This window comes from Monopterus albus, unplaced genomic scaffold (genome assembly GCF_001952655.1).
Source record: "Monopterus albus unplaced genomic scaffold, M_albus_1.0 scaffold488.1, whole genome shotgun sequence".
Taxonomy (NCBI): Eukaryota; Metazoa; Chordata; class Actinopteri; order Synbranchiformes; family Synbranchidae; genus Monopterus; species Monopterus albus.
The window spans coordinates 20,761-37,925 of NW_018128368.1; the positions used below are offsets into that span (position 1 = coordinate 20,761).

Below are 17,165 nucleotides of genomic sequence, written 5' to 3' on the forward strand. Positions count from 1 at the left end.
GATTCTGTAGTACTGTAAGGTCTAGATCTTATTATGTAAAGTGCCCTGAGATGATTGTTCTTGAGATTTGGCTCTATATAAATAGAATAAAATTGAACTGAGTGTCAGCATGTTTGGCACTGTCCTGGCAAATTAGGAGCAAGTGTGAGCTGGCTCTGACCTCTGTGGTGTTGCTAGATTTCAGCAGCCATCTGCATGATACTCAGATAATACTAGGTTTGGGTCACTGAAATGATTACAGCTCCAGTGTCTAATTTATAGCCTGTCCTGTCATGACTAGTCTGGGTCCTGCTACAGTAGGTTGGTGTTTAAAGGCAAAATCAAAGGTTATTTTCATCCGTTTTTAATACCGTCTATAAGATATTAGAAAATAGTGAAAGATTACCATTACAGTTTCCCACATGGCATATTCGAGTTGGAGATGCACTGGCCAAACTTTTTCTGTCCTGAAACTGATTCTAAAATCTCAACTCATGGCATCTGCTGAAACGAAGTTCTGAACTGTTATCACTGCCCAGTTAAAACAGTTTATATCATGTGTGAAACTTATTGGAATATTTTTGTGTAAGGTAGGGGTTACTGTGGACTGAATGTAACTGAGCACTTGACAAAGATGCTGTATTGGTCCTGTAATGGCCGATATCCAATCCACTTATAAAGGCCAGGTTTGCTGCCTTCCTACTTCAGTTGTGATGTTTTGCTAAACCAACAGTTATTTTACAGACTTAAAAAATATTGACACTGGAGAGGTTTAAACAATAGAACCTGAGAAACTGATGATCAAGGATATATCAAATTTGTTGCCAATTTTCAATCACTGTCCAGGGTGTGAGGGGTCTGCAGAAATCTTCTCTGCCCTGCTTCTGATCCTCCTGTCTGTATTTCGGCAGCTCGTGGGTGAGATTTGCTCCCCAGTTACAAGCTGCTTCATCTTCAGCTTTAATATTTCATATGGTACTTAATACACATACAGTGTATATGTAGATGTGTACACATGCAGGTTTACAGAGGCATCTCAGATGAAGTAGTTTTGGGCGGTGTGTTGACAGCATTTGATCCTCTCACAGCTTTTATTCATTCATTCATTCATTCATTCATCTTCTATACCACTCAGTCCCAAACGGGGTTGTGGGGTTGACTGAATCAAATTCAGTTTGACTTCTGTTGTCAGAGTAAACCCAAACCAGAACTAATGTTTGTTCTAACACTAAAGTATCTCTTTGAGGAGGTACAGAGTACTCCTGATAGGGAGAGAAATACAAGCACATGCCCTAGCTCACACATGCATACAAACACTGATCTGTTCTCTGCTGTGCTCCCCTCAAAGTGACCATTTGAACACCCTTCCAGCTAAAATCCATAGCGCAGCCACAGCATTAGCACCACGCTGTCAATAGTTGTGATGTGTAGTGTGAGTCAAAGGAACAATATGTGTGTTTATGTTTGTGTGTTAGTAGTGTTTTGCTGGGATTGTGAGGAGAAAGTTGCATAAACATTTTAAATGGCAGACAGAATTATCTGGACTTGTTTTCATCAAACTGCATGAAAATTTGGACCCAAGTACAAGATAAATCCTTCACTTTTAAATTAAGAATGAAAGCTTATGTACAGAGTAGAATAAAGGTTGTTTTAGCCTTTTATTTCACTTTGTCTTTGAAATTTGATAGGATGTAACCACTTTTTTATTTTTTAGGAGATCATCTCACAAGAATAAAGCTGGCATGTAGTTTATTTTATTGATTCCCACTTGGCTTGGCTATTCATGCTCTGAGAAAACGTGATCATCACGTGAAACTAGGAGTAAGCAACTTAATAAATATGTCTTACTGCTCACACTCAGTGAGGAACTTTGCCTTCCTGGCTCTTTATAGCATACAGGCCCTGATATCTGATGGGGAAATGGGCAATATTTCAAATACTGATTCTGACAGTTTTTGCTTTTGTTCCTGATTTTCAGCTAAAAGGCCAAAATTCATGCTTTTATCCAAAGGCAAATGCAGTGAGTTGCACTCTGTGATGTAGTCCATATGGGCCAATACACTGGAGATCCCCACCAGGCTATGACAATAAAATCAAAAAACATCTTGTTATACAGAAGCACATTACATTCACCAGAGAAAAAAATGTAGAGGATCTCATCTCATATTTATGACTTACCGTCTCATAATTTATTTTGCTACCTAGTGTTGTCAGATGTAAATAGCCTGCCAAAGAATTTTTTTTTTAAAACCAAATGTTTCTTTAACAGGTTTTGAAGCTTTCCAACTCCTGCTCAGCACATGTACTGTATATAATGAGTTACACTGTTGGCAGCAACTTTGAGGCCTGTTTGTATTCTATATTTGTTTATGTTTTGGAACACCAACTATGCAGAATTAATAGCTATTAACAGTTCGGTTTATGCACAATTGGATGTACTGATAACTATCACTGAATTATTTTGATATCAAAGAATTTATTAAATGTTCTGCAGCATTCCAACCCCTGCAACTCATAATTACAAGATCCTCCAATTTTTTTTTCTTTTGCAAATACATTGCACTTTCATAAAAAATAGCTGCAAAAACAGGGCAGCTTCAGTCGGAGTTTAATGAGTGTAAGTACCTCATGAACACAAACATGCCCACTAACACATGATCGCCTGCGGTTCATCTTAACGACTGTAATCAAATGTAATCAAAGTGATCCAGTCTGTCTGCTGTCTGCTGACACCACGCTCAAGCTCACAGCACACAATGCATGCAGGGAGTGGCTGTTTGATGTGCTGCTCCTGCTTCAGGCCACACACTGGAGCTTAGCTGGTTTCTCTCAAATGGAAGAAGCCCAGCTGCCCTGCGCAGAGTCACATGGAGTCACTCTAAATCCCCTAAAAGGGAAATTGTTTTGTATTGTTTAAAAAAAAGAGACACATCATTCAAATATTTAACTGCAATCCTTACACAACCTAGATGTGTCCATTAAAGAGGAAAAAGGCTCTTTCATGTTGTTGAAAAGCAAAGGAAAAGAACAAACTATTAGGGAATGTTCATTGGTGGTGTGTTTTTCTCCTTCCTGTGGCCACACACAGATGACAACATGCTCATCACACGTTATTCCCAGAGGTGTTTATAAAGCATGTTTCAGTGATTCAAAGCAGAAGTCAGTTTTATGCCTGGATGAATTCTAAGGTGATGGGAAGTTGAGACCGGATGCCTCAACGGCTGCCACCCCCCACTATCTCCACTTCAGGCTCAGCACTAACACATGACACACTAAAACTATACGATGTAGGTTTTCAGTCATGGATGATATGGTGCTAAATGAGATGTCAGTGGATCACCTATGTGATTACAGTTCCTCCTGAGGGAAATTATTGAATGTGGGAAGTAAATTTAATGACAAGCCATCCAGTAGTTTTTGAAATATTTAGTTGAAAACAATACATGTTGGATGCTACAGGAAAAGTCGGGGATTCAGCAGTGTCATTACTATTCATCCCCTAGAGGCCATAAATATCTGTAGCAAATTTCAGGGTAAAGTGGTAGACTGATCAAATAACACTGCCATCAATAGACACACCACTAATATGGCTAAAAAACATTATCAGTAATGTGGTATATGAGTCTAATGAGAGTTTTCAAAATGCAGCTGGAGGTGTGTTTCTATGACACACATCTCCAAGAACAGCCGACTGATCATGATGAGTCTGTGCTATGTGATGATAGTGTGCATTGATGACTGACAGCTGCAGTCTCGCTTCAGGACCAATGAACAGCTGGTGGCTTTCCTGTCCAAATACCGCAACATGAACTTCATCAAATCTCATGGCAGAGACAACGCACGGTAAGACAGAGTCATTAGCTCTCGGTCTCTTGCTGTTTCTTGTCCTTTTTGGGGTTTTTTTCTAATTATGAAATCAGTTTTTTGGTAACGAACCAAAACAATTATGAAGTGTAATCTAGAGGTCAGAATGATGATCCACAAACTACAATACATTTCCCTTTTTATGCCTCCGTGCCAGTGATAGCTGCTGCCGGAGACATTATGTTTTTGCGTTGTCCATCTGTACCAATCTTGTAAATGCGATATCTCAGGAACACCTTGAGGGAATTTCTACAAATTTGGTGCAAGTGTCCACTTGGACTCAAAGATGAACTGATTAGATTTTGGTGGTCAAAGGTCAGTGACCTCCCTTCTGTCCTATATCTGTGAATAATATGCATTATACCTATCTCTTCCTACAGTATGGCAGTGAATGGGCCTCCAGGTGGAAGTATTTGATTTGTATCTTATGTTCAAACTCCAGATTAACACTAAAAACCATGTCTTCTCAGTTTTATCCGTAAACAGGGTCTAGATCGTCTCTTCTACGAGTGTGACACTCACATGTGGCGGTTGGGGGACCGCAAGATTCCAGAGGGCATTGCGGTGGATGGAGGCTCTGATTGGTTCCTGCTTAACCGGGCCTTTGTGGATTATGTGGTCAACTCCAAAGACGAACTGGTCAGCAACATGAAGCGCTTCTATGCTTACACTCTGCTGCCTGCTGAGGTAACTCCTACATGCACTTAAGTAACCATTCAAAATCTGTATCTAAATACATAGAAAGTCTAAAGGCCTGCTGGCGTCCTCCAGGGAACAACATGAATATTGACAGCATAAGGTAACTGACCTTGTAGTGGTTGACTTATCTGTCTCTGCGCCAACAGAAATTTTTTCAACGTTTAGCTCAGAACGCATCTCAGACTGTATCCACAGGTGGTTTGAGCCATGTGACTGGCATACATATATATTGAATTCTCTGTGGATGAATTCAGACTACTGATGCTTTTTTGAGATTGCATAGCTAACCACCCAAAATGCTTTAAGTGACGAGGAGTGGGGTCTTTGATAATCAGTTAATTCTTTGTCATTTATTGATTTTATTTAACCTTTTATTCAGCCAGGAATGTCTCATTGAGATTTAAAATCTGACCAAGGTAGCAATGACAGTGAGTCACAGACAAACAAAAAATGCGACAATCAGAATTAGACCAGCTTTAGTAAAATCTGTAATGCAGTTATATAAATGATTTCATCATAGAAACACCTTAAAATGCATTTTTGTCTAAAGCCATAAAAAGAACCAAGACTTATGTAAAGCAATAATGTAATATAATTAACAATGCAAGATCCTTAATATGCCATATAATAACTTGCAGCTGGTAATGTAATATCTGTTTTTGTATGTACAGTAAATTAGCTTTTTTTTTAATTGGGAGATAAACATATCTTTCTGCATTTCCTCTGACCTCCAGTCATTTTTCCACACTGTGCTGGAGAACAGCGCCCACTGTGAGACCATGGTGGACAACAACCTGAGACTTACCAACTGGAACCGCAAACTGGGATGTAAATGCCAATATAAGCACATCGTGGACTGGTGTGGCTGCTCACCAAATGACTTCAAGCCCTCAGATCTGCCGCGCTTCCAGGTGAGACCTAATGGGCTTGTTGTGATTACCTAACAGCTGTGCAGTATGGTTTATGCAGAATCCATATCATACACTTTTTTTTTTTATTCAAGCCAAGTTATTTTGTGTCTTAAACATGTCTGGGGTGGATCTTAAAAATGTATGATGTCATGGGGGACCAACCCAAAATGGCATCCAAATGGCCCTCAGCCAGTCCTATAGACCCCTTTTCTTAGTAAACATTATAAAATTTTGTGTGGGCGGAGCATAGCTGGAGGCAAAATAATCCCCTAAATGTGTTATCTAACGCTGGATAGCAAGTTTTTTTGTATTGTATTTTAACAGTGGCTGAAGAAAATACAAGTTTATCTGAATATCTCAAGGACTGCGAGTGCTACTTGAAAAAGTTGACATTAACCAATGGGATTCGATTTGCAGACCCAATTGAGAGAGTGTAGCATCTGTATTTGAAGGAATTTAACTTGGGAACAGTGAAGTGTTCTGATGCTAACCAAGTTGTTAGCAGGATTTCTTCAGACACTAAAGCATGTATTATTAAAGGAAAAATATGTGATGCTTAACAAGTAAACACAGCAGTCAAATACTGTATATTGTTAAAGATATGACAAAAGCGTGCCTTGTTCTCAGATTTATTGAGAGGATGAGAGGAGAGCTTTGTCTTTTATGTCTAAAGACGCTTGATGCTCAACGTTACATTTTAATTTGTACAATATTATTTTAGGAACATGTTAAAAACATTCCTGGTCCAGATAATGTTATTTTAATGAAACGTCCTCAACATAACTATTCATAAAAAGTAGATAAAATTTCCATGTGGAGCATGAATTTTTTTTTTGGTTCAAACATGACAAAAACAGTCAGCTGGGCTGACCTGTTAACTGTTTTAGATCAGACTTCCTCTGAAAGAAACATATTTGTCCATCTGTTGTATGAAGAGCTGATGTATGAAGATTTCTTTGAAAGGGTAGTTAGCCCTCTATTTAACTTGGCACATTTTTTTTATTTGTTTTGCTGGGGGTGACTGATCATTTTTGAAGGATTTTCTGTAAAAGGCTGGTCAAACACAGATACAAAGATGATAAGTCATCATGTTACTAACCCTGGACATTGAGTCAGTCTGCACTGCACACCCTTTCTTCTCAGGGCCTCGGTGGCCTGGGACCAGAATAGCTTCGTATTCACAAATTAGCAGTGCTGCTTTTACTTACAGTGCAACAGGCGGTCCTTGGTTTCCTTGTAACGACAGATCTGAGGTCTGCATCTGTGGTAAAGCTACTAATGGTCTCCATAAGGAAAGCTGATCCTCAAATGAAACAGCTGTACACTTTAGTATTTTTAGAGCTTTGTCGCTCAGTGCTGCTGTGGTTTCTAAGGTTGTCATTACCATAATGCTGGGGTTTGCCAGCTACGAAAGCAACTCAGCGAGTCCTGAATGTCAGGGTCAGTCACATGTACAGTACATACACTATAACAGTTTTTGGTTCTGTAAAATTCTGACTTGCATCCTTCAGTTGTCCATCTTTTGTTTTTGTTTGTTACATTTTTAGACTAGTGCTGATAAATTGAAAAACATATTGACTGATTGGTCTGTGACCTTAGCATTTCAGTACAGGAGTCTAGTTCAATCCTCACATTAAAGTGCCAGACTAGCTAAGGCAAGCTAAGCACTAAGGCAAACAGAAGAGATTTCTAATCAAAACATTAGACTGAAGAAATCATCCAGCCATTAATTGTCCTATTTCTATAGCCTTCCCTGCCATCGATTCCTGAACACCCTTACAGGCCTGACTTAAAGATACAAATCCATAGGGGTGTGACAGTACACTTAGCTCACAAGATGAGACGATGCACGATATTGGGTTCAGATGACATTTTAACATTATTTTTAAGAAATCTTCAATGATGAAAAATATGACTGAAAAAGTAGTCTATTAGTTGATTAGTTAGGCAAGCAAAATCTTCAAAAATGTTTGATTGTTTTACAAACAAAAATGCCAAAAAAAAAGGATTGTGGTTCCCACATCTTAAAGATGCTTATTTGCTGGCATTAGTGTTCTGTGATTATTAACTGAATATCTATTGACAAATCAAGACATTTAAATAAGTAAACCTTTGTCACTATTTTCTGATTTCTAGACCATAAAATTAATGAATCTTGAAAATTCTCAGCAATTTAAGCAATAATGACAAAGTAATAGTGGTAGTAGAGGACAACCAACACTGGATTCATGAGGCTGAGTTGATGTTTGACTTACTGTATTAGTCAGATAGGAAAACAGAGAGGATGGCATAGTGGAGCAGTGGTTAGTGCTGTCACCTCACAGCAAGCTGGTTCCAGGTTTGAGCCCTAGGAGACCTGTTGCTTTTCTGTTTTCTGTGCCAGAGTTTGCATGTTCTCCCTGTGCCTGCATGGGTTCCCTCCGGCTTCCTCCCACAGTCAAAAGACATACAACTTAGGTTGACTGGCGACTCTAAACTGCCCCTAGGAGTGAGTGTGTGTTTGTCTGTCTCTAAGTTTCAGCCCTGTGATAGACTGGCGATCTGTTCAGGGTGTACCCTGCCTCTCCCCCAAAGTCAGCTGGGATTGGCTCCAGCCTCCCACCACGTTTAGTGTCAAGGTGCCTAAGAACAAAGCATTTAACCACAGCCTGCACTAGAGGAAAGGCTTAGGGGTACAGAATCTGAATCAGCCTGTAATCTGTATTAATGTGGATTATTTTTGAGCAATTTTACAGCAGTGGTCTACTTCAAGATAATTTCGCTACCACTACTAATGCTTAATGCTCTGAAGCCACTTTCTGTGCTTCGGTGATAGCTGTGGCTGTAGGCTTTATGCTTTTGGATTGTCCTTACGGCCCATTCTTGTGAATACAGTATCACAGGAAAGCCTTGAAGGAATTTCTTCAAATTTGGTGCAAGGTTCCACTTAGACTCAAGGATGAACCAATTCGATTCTGGTGGTCAAAGGTCACTGTGGCCTCACGTTTGTCCTATTCTTGTGAATGTGTTATCTCAGGAACACCTTGAAGGAATTTTAAAAAAATTTGGCACAAATGTTCACCTGGACTGGATCTGTGACATCATGTCTGTCTATTCCCATGAATTTGAATGGTTGTTGGAGGCATTCAACTGCTAATCTGTAATTCTAGTTTATTTTTCTTTGATACAGATTAGATTAACTGAAGTGGTCTGCAGGTCTGTTGGATGTAAACACGAGTGTGTCTAAGCACATCTGTGCAGCACAGTTCATAAAGTGGTTCAGGCAAAGATTGACCTACCTACCACACTGGATGTAGACACTCAAAAACACTCCTATTTATTGAGGTGCAGAAGTTTGTTTCCCATTCTTGGGATTATTATCATATACACTATAATGTAGACTTGTGATTTAAACCCATTTGCTTTTTCTTGATTTTAGCAGTCATAATTACATGTGTAGCAGCACTGACTGATATACTGTATCTTGCTAGTCAGTAATCTTATTTTCAGTGTGAATCTTTTAAACTGACAGAACTGGGTGCTGGAGATTTATTTTGTGTTCATTCTTTGCCTTGCATAAAATGTAACAGAGCAGTTCCACATCTGGAAAAACACTGAGTGCGATTTCAACCTGGATCAGTGTTGCCACTTGTAATAACTTAAAATATAGACTTTTGATTTTACCCTACAATTTGTCATTATCTTGATTTTATAACTTTTCACTGGTGAGTTCTACACTTATTTGTCACTTCACTAATGCCTTACCTGAAATTTGACTTGCTCTAATTTCCCTCATCTCTTTCTGTCTTTCTTGACCACAGCAAGTGTCCAGACCCACCTTCTTTGCCAGGAAGTTCGAGGCCAGTGTCAGTCAAGAAATTATCAGTCAGTTGGACTCCTACTTGTTTGGAGAATATGCCTCAGGCACCCCAGGCCTCCAGGCCTACTGGGAAAACATCTTTGAGCAAGAAACGGATGGCCCTGCCAGCCTGTCAGACTCCACACTCAGCCACTATCACGCCTTTGCTCGTATGGGACTGTCCCGTGCTGCTAGCTCACTGCAGGGCCATCCCAAAGACAACAGCTGCAGGTAAAAACATGGGTACCAGGCATTCATATATTAAATGAGCTGGATGCAGTGTAATAGTCTTGCTGTTGGAGTCTAGGGTTTATTAAAGGGATTTGAGGGTTAATGAATGGGCTGCAGGAGTTCTTGATATGTATCCAGGGAATTCTCACATGTTAGAGGGATTACTGGGGTCCCAGGGGTTCTTGATGAATTTGATGCAGTTCCTGGGTTGTTCCAAGGCTTTTTGTGTAGGGTCCAAAGGTACTAAAGTGTATTTCAGTTTGATCAATCTCAATATAATGATCACAGTTAGCAGTGCATTGTGCTTTTACATCAACCTGTTTTAGTACAGTTCAAACAAACTTTGGTGTGTTTTCCATAAGGGCCAGTTCATTTAAGGTGGTGTGAAAGCTGTCAGTCAAACTCTGGTACATACCAAACAGTTCTGGTCCAGCAACACCAGTACAGACAAAAACATGGTTTTAACATGGATTCAAAAGCTACACTGTTAAATTCATCAGCTCAGTGGGACTGCCAAAAGAAACTTTAAGTAACTTCCAAGTAATCCATATATGACCTGTATGTATGGATATCTAATGTACATATTTAAGAACATATGGTAATCAATATGCAGATCAGCACAGAATTTTTCCTGATACTTCATAAAAGGTGAAAGAATGTAGAAGTGGTGTTTAGCTTGTGCCCTGCTCTGTGTATTTCAATAGTTTATTAAAACACAGTGGCCACACCACACTGCCCTACACCGTATTTGAAACAAGACACCTCTTTTTATCCGTTATGCCACCATTTCAAATACATATGAGGTCCAGTTGCCACCTCGGTTATTATCACAGTTGTGAGATCAGAGGAGATCAACACCCAAGTTTCACTTACTGCCAATTCCAAGAAATTAGATTTTTCACTTGGGTCCATGTAGCACTGATGATGACAGTCACCAAAGTGTCCAATCTAAGTTACCCATCAGTCAATGTGACTTCATGTTTACACCTCGATTTGTTTGCAATAAGAAAGGTTTGTCAAGAAAAAGACAATGTCTTTTTCTTTTTATTTGGACCAAGCTACGGGTGTTAGAGCAAAAGTCTGTGCAGGCTCATAAACAGGCATCACATCTGTGAGTGTATTAGGATGTTCTGTATAAGTCATTTAGTTGCTGGGTCAGTAGACTTGGTCTTCATGTTTTTGCTGAGAGAGAAACTGTACAGTCAATGTCTGAGGGTAGTGACGAGGACTGGCATATGAAATGTCTTTCCACTAAACTCACCACCACTGTTTGTGTGATTTTTGCGAGTCCAAATTAAATATGAAGATAACGCTGGCTTGTCCTGAGGCACAATTAGGCTTCAGTTGCTGCACAGGCTGGATTTTTCCAGCAGCGTGTGTGTTTGTGGGGTGGAGACCCACAGTAGGTACAAGGAGGTGCTTGTTGTTGGAGTTCGGGTGGGATTGGTGGCTAGAATGGGTGGGGGCAATATTATGGGAAAAGTCTGTGTGTGTGTAGGGGAGGGAGGGAGTTAAAACAGGACTAGTCTGTTCCCTTCAACACTGTAGACTACATCCACCCTATTACAGATACATTTGAAAATAGTACGTGTGTGTAATCATGGTTCCATTTTCATCACTACTGTGACACAGTTTCTAGTTGGCAGACTTTAGTCTACATATAGTTGAACCCACTAGGTTCCTTATTTTGCTTTGAATACACCAAAATTGTGCATTACTCTCACCGTCAGTCAGTGTTTTTATGGCGTTAACGCTTTAGTCTCTGATTGCTTATGTCATGTTTCAGTACAGCTGATCACATGTTATTTACATACTTGCTCTTGTTGGAACTTATGTCATGTATCAGTACAGCTGATCACATGGAGCAGGTGTTATTTACATACTTGCTCTTGTTGGACAGCTGCAGTAGTATACAACGTAGTTTGATCAAGGCTCATTGCTAATCAAGGCTCATTGTAATTACTGGGCTGCTTCAGTCCTTGTATTAAACTGTTTTAATGCTGATTAAGCTGGCTGATCACGGAAACATAAAACTAAAGGTCTACAGCTGTTCTAGCAGCTCTATGAGGCTGTACCTCATTTATAGCAGTGCTTTGAGTTAAATGCTAATATCAGCATGCTAACATGGTCACTGTGATTCCCCCATGTTCACTCTTTAGCATGTTAGCCTGCTGTTTTCTAATTAGTGTCAAACATTGTACAGCTGAGGAAGATGGAAATAACATTGGTTTGGTAGAGTACTGGACAAACTGAAATGTAGATGTGATGATGGATCTAGATGAAAAGTCAGTTTATTCATTCATCCTGAGGGGCATGAATGTATTTGAAATTCCATGGCAATCTCTGCAATAGTTGTTGAGAGATTTCAGCCCGGACCAAAGAGGTGGATTATCAGACTGATCTTGCCATGCTGCTAGTGTGGCCAGTATGGTAATGACAACATCTCTTCTTTGAGATTAGAAATACTGACTCACAGTGATTACAGTGACAGTCTGGCAGCTTTGTGTGGATGAAGTATAACATGGAGAGAAGAGGTGCATTTTCAAATCTGTCCACTTTATTGCATATGGTCAGAGCCTCACAGTACAGTTATCTGTGTGCATCTGTGTGCACCTGTCTCTCTCTCTCTCTCTCTCTCTCTCTCTCTCTCTCAGGTACATGGCCATGAGCCACCCAGTGTCAGTCCATCTCTACTTCCTGTCAGACCAGTTCCAGGGCTACCTGGTGCATCATGTCGCCACTAACCGGGCCTCCACACAGCTGGAGAGGTTGGAGACCTGGGTAACGCCAAGAGACCACTTCACCCTGGCAAGCCCACCTCACCCCACCAACAGGCTGCAACACATCCAGGTCAGACTAAGACATACTTAAGTGTTCATATCAACATGGATGCAGACACCACCAGCAACAGATTGTCTGGCCATATTCAGCATATTTAAATATCATGTTCAGGACATTAGTATTAAACTGAATATTTAAAGGTTCTCAAATCCTCACCATCAAGTGACAACCATGTATATTTGAATTTGACTCTTTCCTCTTCTGACTATTTTGATAAGTTAAGGAGCTTGCTCTTTTTTGGTTTGCAAAAACTTCCTGGGCCCAAAAAAAGTCCAATTCATAGAATTGTCTCAAAAAATGTTTTTAACCAAGCATATGAAAGGTCTTTTCTTGGAAGTACAGGGTTTTCATCTGACTGTAGGCACAACAATCTTTACGAATATTTTTCACAAACAGTTTAGTTTCTGTATTTAGGTCAGTCATTATCATTTAACTGTTTGGTATGAAAACTAATCTAATAAATTGCAATTATTAGCACTTAAATATAAGATAAACAAGTCCCAAGTCCACTTTTCTCTTGTAATCAAATTAATCATCTACATATCAACAGAAAATAGATTAAGAGCGACCAAAGGGTCCTCTGAGGGAGGGGATGGCTAAACGTTCAGAGGCAGAGGAGCACAGCGGTTGCATCAGGGTGCAAGCTGTCTTTTGTCACCTGATTTTAGTTTTAGAATCCTTTTGGTCTATAGGTTGGGACGGATTGGGATCCTAAGGAGCGTCTCTTCAGGAACTGGGGTGGTCTGCTAGGGCCTGAGGACGGGCCAGTGGCTGTGCAGCGTTGGAGCCGAGGCCAGAGTAACCTGACGGTCACTGTGGTGTGGATTGACCCCACCAACGTCATCGCCGCCACCTACGACATCCTAGTGGATGCCGCTGCTGAAGGCACACCCTAACGCCGTTAACCCCGCCACTGAGGCCCGGCATGTGGACGCTGAGGGTTCTTCACCATTGGAGCACAGTGGGTCAGACCAATTTTATCGTGGCTCCACTGGAGTTTCACCGACAACAGCCCATACAGCAAGGTGAGCAATCCAGACTGACTGTGTTTACAACCATTCAGGACACAAGTGGAGATTCACCACTTCACAATGTTTGGGTTGAGTGAAAGCAAGGGTTTCCCCCCCCCCCCAATCTGTGTAATTACAGTGTATAGTCACTGGCCGCTTTATTAGGTACACATACTGTATGTACACTTGTATGCAGTTCAACACAACACTTCTGCCTTAACATCTGTGTTTACGAAGCCCAGAATGTTTCAGTTTTTGGTGAAATTGTCAAATGTATAAATTCAATTATATGTTTATTATTGAGGTCATAGTTAAAGGTGGTGTTTTTCTGGACTACATTATATTCAAACAAACATTTTGGGCTTCATAAACACAGAAGATGGAAGTGTTGCATTGAAGTGCATACAATTGTACAGGTGTACTTAATAAAGTGGCCCATGAGTGAATATCACAATGTATATTTTATGGAAAGCTTTTAGATGAAAACATCCACCTACTGCATTTATCAGCAGTTAGTTTGCTCAGCTGCCTTTGAGATGAGTTAGTTGTTCAGATTAAAGAGAGCAAAAACACATCAGATGCTGGAAAACAGGCCTGGTGAAAAGACTTACTTCCACAAAATAATTCAATTGGACAAAGTTTCGACCCCCTTCTCTATGCAGTGATGGTCTTTGGTATTAGATCTGAATGGCCTCCCGTATCTCCAGGGAAGAGGTCAAAGGTCATCAACCAAGAGTCAGTTGATGGCCAGAGAGAGATCAAGGAGGGCATTCACATCCAATGCAGAACGCCATCTTTGAACATTTACCACCACCTGTCCCCCCAAATGATGATAACTTAACCATCTCCATGACAACTAAGCAGCTCATCTACTGAAAGCACTAGAAAGACCAAGTAACTGGACCTTGTGATAAGAATTTTCCAATTTAACTTTCAAACCCAAATGATGATGTGTAATAAGACAATTAGACAGAGGCTTGTTTTTGGCTAATCCACTGCAGTAAATAAAAGAAATTAAGATATCTCATCACATTAGTGCAAAAATCCTCCAAACCCAGCACTGTTCTAAACTAATACTAAAGGTATGGAACAGTGGTATGTATATACCCATCAATGAATTTCTATTTAAAAACAAAAATGATTAATATTAATGACCCAATGTTAACTCACATTTTGTAGAAACTGACACCAAGTGCAGAGTGGATAGTACTGGGGAAAGTTTACAGCAAATGCACAGGGCCAGGTCGAGATCTGCCTGTAAAGAAAGAGTGAAATGTTAGAACTGAGTGGCATCATCCTCTGTCTCATTTGTCCTTATTAGGGTATTAATTTATGCAAAGAGCAAGTAAAATACTAACTTCCCCTTAAAAACTACTAAAAACAGGCACAATATTAGTGTTAACCTTCAGTAAAATTCTCACAGAAACACCTGTTGATGGCATGCGGGAGCTTTAGAAGGGCCGCTGTGATCCATATGCGAATGGAAGATCTACTGCTTAAATTACACAGGGCAGAGACCCTTCTGTCATAGCTTTCAACACCATGCATACATATTTATAGTGTCAGTATCCAGTCCCTCGGCCACGTATACACAGGGTCACCTCTATCCAAATTAGCCTCCGCCGGGGTTACTGGCTTCCACATGTGTGCGTGTAGAGGGGATAACTGCATCACCCCAAGTAAAGCCCAGAGCATGACTAGACAGAGTTTCATGGGTCAGTGTTCCAAAGTGAAGGTGGCATGTGACATACCTATGCCTCTATAACTGGTGTCTGTATGTTGAAATACAGCATGTTCACCTCTAAAATCACCTAAATTAATCATTGTAAAACCCACTGGGTTCTCTAACAAAACATAATTCTGGAAATATCTACAGAACAGCTCACATGTAGATGGATAAAGTGTTCATCCATATCCATTTAAAATACATTGAAAGATAACTGCGTATTTCCTAATTGAGGTTACTAGAAATGTCTAAATGACCTATTTCTACCAGCTGGACCAAGAGTTTGATGATGGCGGGAAGGAATGCTCTTTAGAATGGTAGTAGTTTTTTAAATTATCTATTGGGATTTTAAAGGACTGCTGGGATTTTTAAAGGATTGTTGGGATTATGATATTCTTTTGGAAGGTCTATCCCCATTTGTGACCTCTGCATTCTGTACGTTACTCCACTAGTCTGTCACATTCTCACTGCAAATATTTTTTTAACCTATTATCCTACAGTGTTCTTTTAATATTTAAAATGTATTTTGTGAGCTCACAGGTGTTTGCCATCTGGCCAGTATAAACATTTTCAACGTTTCATACCACTGTTTCCGCAGACCACAGTCAGTATGTATTTTTCCACATTTTGTTTGACTCATCTTAAAATGGATTCTGTTCAACTTTTTTTCCTCAAACTACACACAACACTCCACAGTGATCAAGTGAAAACAGGTTTTTGGAGTGTTTCATAAATATATTAAAAATAAAAGACTGAAATATCCCACTTACAGGTATTCAGACCCTTTGTTATGACACTTGTAAATGAGCTCTGGTGCATCCTACTCCCATCAATGGTCCTTGAGATGTTTCTACAAATTAGATATAATCAGGAAAGGCATATACCTGTCTATATAAAGTCTCACAGTTAATGGTGTATGTCAGAGCAAAGCCATGAGGTGGAGACAACTGTCCATAAACCTGCAAGACAGGATTGCATCAAGACACAGATCTGTGGAAAGATACAAAAACATTTCTGCAGCATTGAAAGTGCCCAAGAGCATAGTAGCCTCGATCATTCTCAAATGGAAAAGATCAGGAACCGCCGCCAGTCTCCATAGATCTGGTTGCCTAGCCAAACCGAGTCATCGGGGACAAAAGGACTTGGTCAGATAGGTAACCAAGAACCCAAGGGTCACTACCTTACAGATGGACAACCAATCAGCACAGCACTCCACCAGGCAGGCATTTTATGGTAGAGTGGCCAGGCAGAAGCCGTTCCTCACTAAAAGGCACATGACAGCCTGCTGGGAGTTTGCCAAAAGGTACCTGAAGGACTATTAGACCATGAGGAAAAAAATCCTCTGGTCTAATGAAACAAAGATTGAACTATTTGGCCACAATTCCCAACGGTGCATATGGAGAAAACCAGGCATTGAGCATCATCTCATTAGTACCATCCCTACAGTCGAACATGGTGGTGGCAGCATCATGGTGTGGGGATGTTATTCTGTGACTGGAAGACTAGCCAGGATAGAGGGAAGGATGGATGCAGAAAAAATACAGAGCAATTCTAAATGATTAAAGCATTTCCTAAATGAAAACCTTCTTAGGATGTCAGAAGAATTTTAAGAAAATTCCAAAATTAAAATGTGCCAAACTTGTAGCTTTATTCTCAAGAAGACTTGAGGCTGTCATTGCTATCAAAGGTGCTTTAACCAAATATTAAGTGAGGGTCTGAATACTTAAGTGGGATATTTGTCTATTTTTAATACATTTTCAAAACACTTGAAAAACCCGTTTTTACTTTGTCATTGTGGGGTACTGTATGTAGATAAGGAAAAAAAAAGTTAATCGAATCCATTTTAAGACGAGTCTGAAAGATAAAATGTGAAAAAGGCTCTGAAAACTTTCCATACTGACTGTATACCAACATGGCTCTACTGTTCTCTTCTTCATTGTATCAGCTTTATGCTTGGCACAGTCTATGGAAATAACTGGATTTGGCCTTTGGCTTCACCCCAGGCAAAGATGCTTCCATCCCGAACAGGCAGTAAACACCTGTGAGATTATGTGACTGAGTTAGAG

At 40.1% G+C, this 17,165-nt stretch overlaps 1 protein-coding gene across 1 annotated transcript in view; it reads left to right on the top strand.

Annotated features, from left to right (window-relative positions):
* Nucleotides 1–17,165, top strand: part of LOC109952717 (xylosyltransferase 1-like) — a 36,546-nt gene that overhangs the window by 14,315 nt on the left and 5,066 nt on the right. Inside the window, 7 exon segments of the mRNA XM_020587926.1 lie at nt 3,742–3,822; nt 4,314–4,530; nt 5,277–5,453; nt 9,254–9,522; nt 12,177–12,372; nt 13,056–13,245; nt 13,248–13,388. Of these exon segments, the coding sequence (XP_020443582.1) occupies nt 3,742–3,822; nt 4,314–4,530; nt 5,277–5,453; nt 9,254–9,522; nt 12,177–12,372; nt 13,056–13,245; nt 13,248–13,388 (1,271 nt within the window).